We start from the raw sequence: 13,480 nt of genomic DNA on the forward strand, positions 1-13,480 counted from the left end.
TCTCCACCCACCTCCAGGTGTCACACCCTGATCTGTTTCACCTGTCTTTGTGATTGTCTCCACCCACCTCCAGGTGTCACACCCTGATCTGTTTCACCTGTCTTTGTGATTGTCTCCACCCACCTCCAGGTGTCACACCCTGATCTGTTTCACCTGTCTTTATGATTGTCTCCACCCACCTCCAGGTGTCACACCCTGATCTGTTTCACCTGTCTTTGTGATTGTCTCCACCCACCTCCAGGTGTCACACCCTGATCTGTTTCACCTGTCTTTGATTGTCTCCACCCACCTCCAGGTGTCACCGGTTTTCCCCATTAGTCCCCTGTGTTCCCTGTCTGTCTGTTGCCAGTTTATCTTGTCAAGTCTTTTGCCTGTCTTTTGCCTGTCTTTTGCCTGTCCATGACCATTCTCTTGCCTGCCCCTTGGATTATAAATATCAGAGACTCAAACCATCTGCCTCCCTGTGCCCTTATACCAGGTAAATACTGATATTCTTTTGTCAACTGCTAAGCCATTACAATTCTAACTGGCTATACTAAATACACCCCCCCCCCCCCCCCCCCCCCCCCAACCGTAAATGCATTTCCCTCACCTCGCATTATATGGAGCCATATATTTTAAATCTTATTTATCTTTTCCATAATTAACTATTAATATTTGTAGTAATGTAGGCCATTTATGCAAAGGGTTGTTACCTCTCACCATTACAAAAATGACATTATGGCAAGCAATTATTATATTAGCAAACAATTATTGTGAATCATCCTAACTTCTTTAACTCCCTCGCAACAGTTGTGGGATACACACACTCATACACACTCAACCCCTTTTCCCTCAAACAACCATAGACTCACATTCTCAACAGTTGCACCATCCCAGAGCCCAACTCAAGAAAGGTCTTGATTTACGAATGCATATACAGTTGCAGCTGTATGAGAAGGCCTGTGAAACTGTGCAAAAACTATGGGGAGATTTTATTAACCATGGTCAGATGTACCCCCTGAAACACCCACAACATGGTCCCCTGTATTGACGATATTCCCAAGAAGCTCTGTGCAGTCAGACATTTGATTGTGGGCCACCATGGCCACAATAATATGCACCCCCTCCCTCCTGGGGTTACTGCAGCATGTGTTGCCAGCACTGCCATTGCCTGGGTGGGGGCACCCCACCGGAATCCCCCCCCACCGGCTAGGTACAAGGTCGTCAAGGTTCTCATTAGCAGCTTTGAGAATTTCCTTTTTATATTATGCTCACCCTTAAGGGGGCTTTGGCTTTGCAGGACCAACCCTTGCAGGCAGGCTCAGAACCTTGAGGGGGCGTTGCTGCTCTAGTTCTCTAACCGCGTTTCGCTGCATACAGGCCGTGAACAGCAGGCCCATATAACAGATGGGGACTTCTTAGTATCTGGGTCGTTCAGGTGGGTGTCTAGGGTATAGCGTTGTGGACTGTTCCATCAATATAGGATCATAAATGAGATGTATAATACATTTTTTAACATCTAGTTCCTCACGATAGGACAATAAATGAATTAGATGTATAATTTATTTTAAAATACTGTTCCATCATGAAATGAGTTATTTTTGAAGATAGAAAAGTTTTTTTTTGTTTTTGTATTACAATCCATAACCGGGCTAGAATTCTGTGTTTCCTTATTTGCCGCCTTTGAGAACGTTGTAATTTTTTAAATAGCCATGGGGTAGTCTGTCTCTGCACATCTGGTTATCAATATACAGTTTATCGACGACGAGAGCTACGCGTTTCCCTTTAAATCTATTTTCCTTAAATTGGTTACGGAACTTCACGCCGTTCTTCAATTTCCTTCAGGAACTGGTCATTCGTGCCAGCAAGTCTTTTACCCAGGCTTTTAAGCATGATTTTATCTTTAAAGAAAGTCTGACACAACTTGCTTAGGCAGGGAAATGAGATGAATTTCCACGCTTTAGCGCATTAACTATTTTCCTAAATGTTGACGGCTCACCAGCAGACTCCGAAATAGAAATTAGAAAGTAGCTTGAGTTATCTTTCTTCATTGAGGAAGTACATCTACAGCATTTCACAATAGCCCGAAACACTGCCAATCAGTTACGGAGTCAGTTAATCGAGCCTTGGCCCAGGCCTGATTTCTCATCATAATGAGATCTGAAAGTTCTATAGGGAACCAAGGATTTGTTCTATTTTGAACTCTAAGGCGTTTAAAAGGAGTGTGATTGTCTACCAGAGAAATAACAATAGATGAGAAAAGTTATAGCGCCAATTCAGTGTCAGACAAGAAAGCTCTATCAGCTGTGTGTGTACCACCTGCTGTTATGGTAGGTTTACAACAATAACGCCTTTCAGCAGCTTGGTGAGTTCCAGTGTGGAATACAAGGTCGCTACGTGTTGGGTTAAGTTCTTTACCACTTATTAATTAGTACTTGTAGTAATAGCTGAATTTAGTTGGTTAGTTAAATTAATGCCGCAAAGAGAGAAGAGAAGTCCTGTCATTGAGCAACTGTTTTTTTTTTCTCAACACACAGTCCCTCCCTCAGTCCCCGTCATATAAAATAAGTGTCTATTTGGGTTGATGAAATAGGTGTCTGGTATGAGTGTTTAGATCAGTATGTCTGAAGGAATAGTCCACGCTGATGTGAAGTTCAAAAAGCACCAAAAGACTGAAGGAAAAGATGGTGGTAAGTTCTAAACTAAAATCTATTTTTATAATCATGCTGTATGCTCAGGGTGTGCAGAATGTTCAACAAGAAGCTTCCTCTATCTGCCAATATAATCTATAATCTTTAAGGGGCTATCTAGGATCCATTTTTGAAATGAATGCTATATAGCCGTTGATTCTTGAAGAATATTACTTATAAACGCCTCATCAGCTTAGTTCAACTGTATTACCCCATCAGAACAAATGTAAGCTTGTTTTACGGTGTTTATATACAATGTAATTGTAAACAAGCACCGTTTGGCTTTAAATCATGGTTAAAATGATCATTTGTATCTCATGGTCATGGATGGTCCGTCCTCGCTCCCATAGCTCCGTCTATGAACTTGAGAGTGGTTACATTCCTCCAGCCCCATCCCCCAGCAGTTTACCAAAAAAATACCCAGATGGCCCCTTTAACTGACTTTATTTGACTACACATATTGATACCCTATTTCAAAACATGTTCGCGAGGACAAAAATGACTGGCATCACAGAGATTTTAGAGACTACAATTCAAAGGGTTTGCAGGAAACATATTTGTTAGCTGGTTTGCATGCAATACTTCATGCCTTATCAGTGATCTGTGCTGATCATTTTACATTACAGTTTTACTTTGTCGCTTTGGTCACATTTTCACAAGTATCTGGTGCATTTTCACAAGTCTTAGTACAAAACTGTCAACTGGTCACACTTGTAACTCAGCCAGTCGTTCACTCAACCTGTCATTGTGCATTCATTTGGATTGTAAACATCTCTCACCACACAACCATTGATTCAACATATGTTTATTGTGAAATGTAATGAACATTGGTTTAATCACCATAACATAATATATTTTCTATTTAGTCATTTTAACTACCAGTTAATCCAATAGAAAACAATGCAAGATACGTGTTTCAAATCATCCTTAAAGTGCTGAAAGTAAAATGCTACAGTCCTATAGATTACAGTAGATTGCAGTAGATTGCAGTAGATTACAGTAGATTACAGTAGATTACAGTAGATTACACGGTTTTCATATTAGGCAATCCACTTAAATGACCCAACAAAATTGACAGAAATTCTATGGCACGCTCATAGGGATGGCGATCGTACAGCCTCCACCTCCATGCTGAAAAAGATTCCTCAAATAGGGTTGAGGAAAGAAGAGTATAGGGCCACGAATTGGGGATGGGCCCAAAACCATGCCTGAACCACCTCTGCAGGGTGATTCTGTTTTTACATACTTTGAAGCATCCATCGACGCAAGCGTCAGAAAGTATGCAACAACATACCACAACATTTTTTGAGCTGAAGCGAGGGAAAATACACTCCGGCTAAATCATTCTGAGTCGACAAGTAATCCTTAGTGGGCGGAGAGGCGGTCAGGGTGTTGGGCGAAGGGCACGGTGGGGAAGATGGCAGAAATGGAAATACGGAAGAAAGTGAAGCATATTATGAATAAACATGGAGTGGGGGATTACACAGGTCTTCTGAAAGATCTGGTGAAGGAGAAGATGGACAGATAAGTATTGCATGGTTCACATTGACAGGCCTACTCAATTTCATTGAGAAACACAATGAGATGTGCAGCGTTGTAGGATCCAAGTAATGCCCTACATCCTGCCACACCATCCTCAGAAATAGCTGTGTACATTGAGATGTTTATCCCACATTGTCCAGGCCCTTGGACGGTTGCCCATTGGACGATGAGTTTCCACCCACGGCTCTGAGTTTTGGCCAGGTTGAAGCCCACTTCATCAACAAATATATATTTGTGATGGTTCACAGCAGCATCAAGCACCATCACCCTCTAAACTATATTTTGGTTAGTTATTTTTACAGTATAGTTACAATATGATAATGTGATGTAGCATGTGCATCAAATAGTCACAGTAATACAGTATATAGTGCTGTACCTGAACATACGTGGCCTGCAGTTGTTTCACCCGGTCGTTGTTTCTCTCAAAAGGCATCAGGTAAATGTGTTTCATAGATAGATACCTGGTGCATCTTCAAAAGGTGGGCCATTGTTGGTAGGCTGATGGATGTCACATTGGCAACAGTGTCATCGTTCTCCTCAATGGCCTGCTTTATTTCGGACAGCCGTATGTCATTCCTGGCCCTCACCATTTCCACCACTGTCCACTCCTTCTGGTCAGCACACGGCCACCACCATGGGGTCTTCTGTCCATTCTGAGGGTAGAACAGAGTCTACTGTCAATAGATCATACTGTAAGACTCTTGTAACATGTTTGGTAAATGTACATGTATTACAATACGTCATTTACTGTAGATGTAAAGCATAGTGCATGTCCTCCAGACTTACCGCTTTTCTTGATGACATTTTCTCAGGATCAAATTGACAGTTGATCTTTTCAGATTGGGGTGAACTAATCTGTCAGCCTCTGCCATGGTAAGGCCTCTGTTTATCACATGTTCAACAACGATGGCCCTGATTTCATTAGACACAACAGTTCCCTGCCTCCCTCTCTCTGATGTCCACCTCTTTGACGGGGCCCATGCCCAACTCTTTGACCTCTTTGATGGGGCCCAGGCCCACCTCTCTTAACAGGCCCCTTGTCCACGAGCTCTTTGATTTCCACCTTTACCTTGCGGTCTTTCCTGCTCCATGTTGAAATCAATTAGCAACAACTAGTAGTCATTATGTATGGTTATCATGCATCATACATGTCATTTAGATGTTTATACTTTACAAACACACTTTATTTTTGTAGTTCTCAAAATACATAAATAGTGGACCAACCAGTTTAAAATTCATAGGTTTACCAAACGGTTAAGTGGTTAACCATTAAGCTCAGTTGGATTAAGTGATGGTTGAATGTATTTGAACAAATGAAGAGAGAATCAAATGAAAAGTATTGTGAGCATTGCATTGTGAAAGGCAATAACTTTATATGAAAGGTATTTCTAGATGAAACCGTGATCAGGTTTGGTGAAAAGGTTACTGTGTGGTTTTGTGTGTTGAACTTTGTCATTTGAAAATGTGCTTAAAGTTTTGAAACAGACTTTTTCATGATCTGTTTTGAGTTTGTAAATTTTTTTTACCGCATTCTTGTGAAAACAGGACCAAAGTGCTAAAATAAAAAATAAATAAACTGAGTATTAAAAATGCTGGTTCAGGAACAGCCAATGTGATGAGAGGAGTTGTCTTGTGCTCACACTTTCATGGTTACATTTCAGCAACAGCATCCACAGTGAATGATGCCACGCACTCTGAAATCTCAATTCCCAAAGCCGGACGCAACCAGCCATCTACCGACACTAATGGTATGTGTGTGTGTGTGTGTGTGTGTGTGTGTGTAGGGGCATGCGTGGGATTGTGTGGGTCAGATGAAGTCAGTGCAAGCTCGGCAAAACAATGAGTAAGTTTCCTACAAATTTTTAGCATTTTCGTCAAACCATGTTCCTTGTTCCTACGAGTCATACACCGAGTGTACAAAACATTAAGAACAACTACCTAATATTGAGCTGCACCCCCTTTTGCCTTCAGAACTGCCTCAATTTGTCGGTACATGGATTCTACAAGGTGTCGAAATGTCCACAGGGATGCTGGCCTATGTTGACTCCAAATCTAGTGTCAAGTTGGCTGAATGTCATTTGGGTGGTGGGCCATTCTTGATACACGCAAGAAACTTGAGCTTGAAAAACCCAGCAGTGCTACAGTTCTTGACACACTCAAACCATTGTGCCTGGCACCTACCATACCCCGTTCAAAGGCACTTAAATATTTTGTCTTGCCCATTCACCCTTTGAATGGCACACATACACTATCCATGTCACAAATGTCTCAAGGCTTAAAAATCCTTCTTTAACCTGTCTCCTCCCCTTCACCAACACTGATTGGTGGATTTAACAAGTGACATCATTAAGGGATCATAGCTTTCACCTGGTAAGTCTGTCATAGAAAGAGCAGGTGAGCAATCCCAGGTACTTCTTTGCCGCTGCCACTACAACTATTTTCTGACTTTCGATTCATTTCTGCTGCATTTCTGCTTGACCTTATCTGGTAACGACTCTGCATCAAAACTCAGCATGACAGATAATGTCTTCTCCGGTTTGCCCACCGTATCAACGTCTCATCAAGTGGCAGGTGTCACAGACACTGGGAATCTTCCATTTCAACTGCTCCTCCTCAACACTTAATGCCACTCTCGTAATCACTCCTTTCAACGGAGCCCTGCTCCCAACCTCTCCTCCACCCAACCTGACACCACATGTGGATCAAACAAACAACAAGGATCCATTTCCTTCGGGCTCCCGAGTGGCGTAGAGGTGTAAGGCACTGCATCAGTGCTAGAGGTGTCACTACAGACCCTGGTTCAATTCCAGGCTGTATCATAACTGGCTGTGATCAGGAGACCCGTAGGGTGGCGCACAATTGGCCCAGTGTCATCCTGGTTAGGGTTTAGCGGGTGTAGGCTGTCAATGTAAATAAGAATTTGTTCTTAATGGACTTGCCTAGTTAAATAAAAAATGTCTCACCCCAACTGGGCCAAAATCAGCCTTGGGACAATCTTCGCCACAGGTACCTCACTCAACAAGTTCCATCTCAGAACTACTGGAGCACGTATCCCTGTTTTTGCACTTGACGCCCACCTTCCTCACCACTACTTCCCTCTACACTCAACATATATGCAGCAGTCATCACTGCACCTGCCGCCACATTTAAGTCATCCTCACACTCCTCCTGTCCCAGTTCCTCCTCAAGCTCTTCCAAAACTTCTGTGCAATCCTCCATTCCATATTTACTAACAATCTTCCATGTCTCTCCTTTTTATCTGTCCATCTTCTCCTTCACCATATCTTTCAGAAGACCTGTGTAATCCCCCACTCCATGTTTATTCATAATATGCTGCACTTTCTTCCGTATTTCCTTTTCTGCCATCTTCCCCACCGTGGCCTTCGCCCAACACCCCGACCGCCTCTACACCATCTTCCCCACCGTGGCCTTCGCCCAACACCCCGACCGCCTCTACACCATCTTCCCCACCGTGGCCTTCGCCCAACACCCCGACCGCCTCTACACCATCTTCCCCACCGTGGCCTTCGCCCAACACCTCGACCGCCTCTACACCATCTTCCCCACCGTGGCCTTCGCCCAACACCCCGACCGCCTCTACACCATCTTCCCCACCGTGGCCTTCGCCCAACACCCCGACCGCCTCTACACCATCTTCCCCACCGTGGCCTTCGCCCAACACCCCGACCGCCTCTACACCATCTTCCCCACCGTGGCCTTCGCCCAACACCCCGACCGCCTCTACACCATCTTCCCCACCGTGGCCTTCGCCCAACACCCCGACCGCCTCTACACCATCTTCCCCACCGTGGCCTTCGCCCAACACCCCGACCGCCTCTACACCATCTTCCCCACCGTGGCCTTCGCCCAACACCCCGACCGCCTCTCCGCCCACTAAGGATTATTTGTCGACTCAGAATGATTTAGCCGGAGTGTATTTTCCCTCGCTTCAGCTCAAAAACTTGTGGTATGTTGTTGCATACTTTCTGACGCTTGCATCGATGGATGCTTCAAAGTATGTACAAACAGAGAACACATTTGAAGTGTCCTAAATGCTCCGTTTTGCTTACTTTGATTTGGAATCATACTCTGACCCTCCCGTGTTCCAATTTGCCTGCTCTGAGTACGGTAGTATGCATTTTGAGAAACACCCACAGCTGTACGTTTTCTTCATGTTTGATGATTTCATGTCTCACATACAATAAAATGAAGTAGCGAGTCTTATAGGTCAGTTTAATTCATTCTCTCTGTCTCCTCAGCTGGTGACCCTGATTCTCAGGAGGGGTTAAAGGTCAGAGCAGGTGGATGTGACCCTGTCAAAGTGGTCCTGGTGACTCTCTGTTTTCTTCTGATGGGGACGGTCATTGGACTTCGGTTTCTGTGTGAGTGACCTAGACAGTGGAGGTGGCTAGTCTAAAGCAGACTATATATTGGAGACAGATTCATAGAGGCTCTTGTCCAGAGCTATGAATATAGAGAAATATCTAGGCACATTTTTAGCGCAAGAGCTGGAAAATCCCCACAGTCCTGCTTCAAATGGATAAATGTTTTATGCCAGGTCATTGTCTAATTTCTGTGACAACATAACTGATACAATATAAAAATGTTGGTGAATAAAATGAATAGCTATTTGTAATACTTTTCACAATCAACTAATATTACATTATTATGCAGAAGAATGTTGGGGCCAGATTCCTACAATTTAATGTCTTTTTGCAATCAGATATCAGCAACCTGCCAACCAAAAACACAGAGCTCCAAATTCTGCAAGCGGCTTACAATCGAAATCTTACAGATTTGGAAAAAGCTTTTACCTCAGGTGAGTTTAGTTCACACAGAAAATGTTCACATCGGTTTTCTAATGTACAGTGCCTTGCGAAAGTATTCGGCCCCCTTGAACTTTGCGACCTTTTGCCACATTTCAGGCTTCAAACATAAATATATAAAACTGTATTTTTTTGTGAAGAATCAACAACAAGTGGGACACAATCATGAAGTGGAACGACATTTATTGGATATTTCAAACTTTTTTAACAAATCAAAAACTGAAAAATTGGGCGTGCAAAATTATTCAGCCCCCTTAAGTTAATACTTTGTAGCGCCACCTTTTGCTGCGATTACAGCTGTAAGTCGCTTGGGGTATGTCTCTATCAGTTTTGCACATCGAGAGACTGACATTTTTTCCCATTCCTCCTTGCAAAACAGCTCGAGCTCAGTGAGGTTGGATGGAGAGCATTTGTGAACAGCAGTTTTCAGTTCTTTCCACAGATTCTCGATTGGATTCAGGTCTGGACTTTGACTTGGCCATTCTAACACCTGGATATGTTTATTTTTGAACCATTCCATTGTAGATTTTGCTTTATGTTTTGGATCATTGTCTTGTTGGAAGACAGATCTCCGTCCCAGTCTCAGGTCTTTTGCAGACTCCATCAGGTTTTCTTCCAGAATGGTCCTGTATTTGGCTCCATCCATCTTCCCATCAATTTTAACCATCTTCCCTGTCCCTGCTGAAGAAAAGCAGGCCCAAACCATGATGCTGCCACCACCATGTTTGACAGTGGGGATGGTGTGAGCTGTGTTGCTTTTACGCCAAACATAACGTTTTGCATTGTTGCCAAAAAGTTAAATTTTGGTTTCATCTGACCAGAGCACCTTCTTCCACATGTTTGGTGTGTCTCCCAGGTGGCTTGTGGCAAACTTTAAACTACACTTTTTATGGATATCTTTAAGAAATGGCTTTCTTCTTGCCACTCTTCCATAAAGGCCAGATTTGTGCAATATACGACTGATTGTTGTCCTATGGGCAGAGTCTCCCACCTCAGCTGTAGATCTCTGCAGTTCATCCAGAGTGATCATGGGCCTCTTGGCTGCATCTCTGATCAGTCTTCTCCTTGTTTGAGCTGAAAGTTTAGAAGGACGGCCAGGTCTTGGTAGATTTGCAGTGGTCTGATACTCCTTCCATTTCAATATTATCGCTTGCACAGTGCTCCTTGGGATGTTTAAAGCTTGGGAAATCTTTTTGTATCCAAATCCGGCTTTAAACTTCTTCACAACAGGCAGGTCCGAGATACTGGTGTGTTCCTTGTTCTTCATGATGCTCTCTGCGCTTTTAACGGACCTCTGAGACTATCACAGTGCAGGTGCATTTATACGGAGACTGGATTACACACAGGTGGATTGTATTTATCATCATTAGTCATTTAGGTCAACATTGGATCATTCAGAGATCCTCACTGAACTTCTGGAGAGAGTTTGCTGCACTGAAAGTAAAGGGGCTGAATCATTTTGCACGCCCAATTTTTCAGTTTTTGATTTGTTAAAAAAGTTTGAAATATCCAATAAATGTCGTTCCACTTCATGATTGTGTCCCACTTGTTGTTGATTCTTCACAAAAAAATACAGTTTTATATCTTTATGTTTGAAGCCTGAAATGTGGCAAAAGGTCGCAAAGTTCAAGGGGGCCGAATACTTTCGCAAGGCACTGTATCTGTTTATATGTAGCTGGATGTAGGGAACTTGAGTCAAAGTTGTTATATTTTGGCAACTAGCTTTAATGATCAAAGAGAGAGAGCTTCAAGAACTGCAAGACAAGAACAAAGATCTTCAGGAGAAGGAACGTGCAGGTGAGTGACACAGATATGACCCTCCAATTAAATTGTGTTGTCTGCCACTAATACAGCCTTTCCATTGAAATGTTCATCCTTATAAAATATTAGAAAAAAGGTGCTGCTTTTGTTATTGTTGGTTAATTCCAAAAAGTATGGATTCCAATGTCACGCTGTGAAAACGATGCAGGGTGGCATTTATTGTCATGAATCTTGCCCTGGAGGCAGCTCTGCAGCGTGGTCATCAGCTGGCACAGCCACAGTCATAAAATCTGATTTTAAACCTAACCCTAATCTTAACCACACTGCTAGCTCAAACCGTAAATGAAGACCAAACAGCTCATTCTTGTTTTCATAATCGTTGTGAGGCCCATCTAGCGGGAGTTGCTCAGTTCTGCCTTCAGGGCAGGATTCATGGCAATAAACTTCAACCTGCGAAAAGCATAATTATCTTTATTCACAACAGTTCGGCAACAAAATGAAGAATTGAGAAAGCAGAGAACTCCACCCTCTTGCCCTACAAACACAGGGGAGATTATACTATGAGGGAATGTGTTTACTCATAGATGTAGTAGGTTGTATTATGACCCAAGATAAAAACCTGTTTCAGATAGCAATCCTGAGTTAAACTCAAAACTACTTCAAATCAAGTTGTCAACTTCAGGGGCAGTCTGTTTTAGTCCCTCCTTATTCATTGATGCAACAATATAGCATTCTTGAATAGTTGTGAGATGATCATGCAGTATACAGTCTCATATCCACATGGATTGTACACTATCAGTAACACAAAAACAAAAGACATTTGACTATAGGTAGGCATAGAGATGAGTAGTGCACGGGGCACTGACAATGGCATTGGGTTATATCTGTTCTCTCCACAGGGAATAATGACTGTCCTCAACCTATGAACTGTGCTGAAGGCTGGGAGTATTATGGGGGGAAGTGCTATTACTTCTCCCCTGATAAACTGACCTGGGCTCAGAGTCGGGATGAGTGTATCACCAGGGGGGGACACCTTGTCATCATAGGGAGCCTAGAGGAGCAGGTATGACTCTATTATTGATTCTCTCAGTTGTTTTGATGCACATTTTTCCTTTCCTCTACTAACATACAAATGACAATAAATCTTGACATAAGTCTTCATACAATGTTTCTGGTGAAGACGTTCTTAGATCAGAAAATTGGTAAAAAAATAAGTACGGAGCCTGAAGACAAGTTCTGGATTGGGCTGACGGACAGTATAAACGAGAATGAGTGGTTATGGGTGGACAATTCATCTCTAAGCACAAGGTTTGAATGCATGTTTAAATCAATATCGTAATACAATCACCCTAGATTAAAACTTATTGTGATCATACCTCTTATGTATTATCATCCTTCAATCCATAGCTTCTGGGTTGGTGACTGGGAGCCAGATGACTGGAAAGGAGAGAATCTCGACGGTGAAGACTGTGTTAGAATGGGGGAACGGGGTGGTACTAAAGACGGCAAGAGTTGGTTGGATGTCACCTGTAATAAGACTCAAAGAAGAATATGTGAGACAAAATCCCCCTTGTGAAACAGTATCTTTAAGGAACTCAAAGGTTCCTAAATATGTCTCTGAACAACAATAATTTTTTTGCTGGCATTGATAAGAAGTGAGGAGAAACTGTTATGACTGGTTTACAGGGGATTACTGTTGATATTCACATCTTTCGTTGTGCATATAATTTGTTATGCTTTTTATGCTATGGTGTAAAACAGTCTTATCAGATATATTCAGTTCACGCCTCTTCACTTCTCAGTAGGCTACAGGTGTTGGATCTTAATTTGCATAGTATTGTTATAGCAACAGGATTTGAACTTTAGTCCTTCAATCATATGTTGCTTGATAGGTGGTTAAGCTGTTACCTGGCCAAATTTAGGCTACATGAAAAGTACAATATTAAGTGAGTGGGTTTTCAATAATTTTTTGTAAATCATGAAACATATCTCCATTTTGCAGTGCAGGAAAATTCTCAGCAACAAGAGTGATAAAAGGAAGACCCTACACCTGTACATCATCCTGTGTGTTTTGTACATGTATATTTCTGCTTAACAGTGCTGTCTCTAGGCTAGTCATTTGAGAGAAAAAATATTGTGTGTGTCTATCCAAACCATTGAATTAATAAAGTGTCAAAAGTAAAATTAATTTTTCAGCAGTATATTTATTAAGAAGCCTTGTCTTACCTACAGTAGTTCAGGGGCTATAAAAAGATGCCAGAATGCCTACTGTTCATTTCTCTAGTGGTGTATCATGAATATTCAAAAGATAGAAAATAAAGAATTGTCATTTGAGGTTTGACACAAAGCTTTAAAGTAGGTGTATTAAAGGGATTTATTAGTGTCTCCATACCCACCACATTTACATGCTGCTTTACAGTAGTCTGAGAGATCACTTCATTATTAGATTACCAAGATGGTGAAATGGAGCCTCATACATGGTCAGTGGTTATTTTTAGCATGTAAATCTTGGTGGGACAAACTCCACTTTTTAAAAAAATTTTTTTAGATGCATGCCAGCAAAGCCACTACACAACACTAAACAATACATAAATAGCACTATAACGGTGACAAACTGTTAGGGCCTACATAAAGCAGTCCCAACACCTTATCACTGCTACACCTGGCTATTAGGAGAGC

At 42.2% G+C, this 13,480-nt stretch overlaps 1 protein-coding gene across 3 annotated transcripts; it reads left to right on the forward strand.

The window, feature by feature from the left end:
• Positions 1–2,058: 2,058 nt before the first annotated feature.
• On the forward strand, positions 2,059–13,002 carry LOC110496153 (uncharacterized). Of its 3 annotated transcripts, XM_090208536.1 has the most exons (9): positions 2,357–2,672; positions 5,876–5,962; positions 8,474–8,596; positions 8,938–9,033; positions 10,763–10,837; positions 11,286–11,343; positions 11,696–11,864; positions 11,982–12,109; positions 12,209–13,002. In XM_090208536.1, exons 1-9 carry the CDS (start codon positions 2,603–2,605, stop codon positions 12,375–12,377), a joined length of 975 nt encoding a protein of 324 aa, XP_090064662.1. In that variant the 5' UTR covers positions 2,357–2,602; the 3' UTR covers positions 12,378–13,002. The 3 variants fall into 3 exon arrangements, with proteins under 3 accessions (XP_021427556.3, XP_090064662.1, XP_090064661.1); XM_021571881.3 differs by lacking the exon at positions 11,286–11,343 and having other exon boundaries at positions 2,059–2,672; positions 11,701–11,864; XM_090208535.1 differs by lacking the exon at positions 11,286–11,343 and having other exon boundaries at positions 2,543–2,672; positions 5,882–5,962; positions 11,701–11,864.
• Positions 13,003–13,480: the final 478 nt, after the last annotated feature.

Source organism: Oncorhynchus mykiss, chromosome 18 (assembly GCF_057628025.1).
Source record: "Oncorhynchus mykiss isolate SJ-2025 chromosome 18, ASM5762802v1, whole genome shotgun sequence".
NCBI classification, from domain to species: Eukaryota; Metazoa; Chordata; class Actinopteri; order Salmoniformes; family Salmonidae; genus Oncorhynchus; species Oncorhynchus mykiss.

Coding starts and splice junctions, on each gene's coding strand:
- LOC110496153 (XM_090208536.1), top strand. CDS start 2,603: ATGTCTGAAGGAATAGTCCACGCTGATGTGAAGTTCAAAAAGCACCAA. Junction 2,673..5,875: donor GACTGAAGGAAAAGATGGTG/GTAAGTTCTAAA, acceptor GTTACATTTCAG/CAACAGCATCCACAGTGAAT. Junction 11,344..11,695: donor CCACCCTCTTGCCCTACAAA/CACAGGGGAGAT, acceptor ATCTGTTCTCTC/CACAGGGAATAATGACTGTC.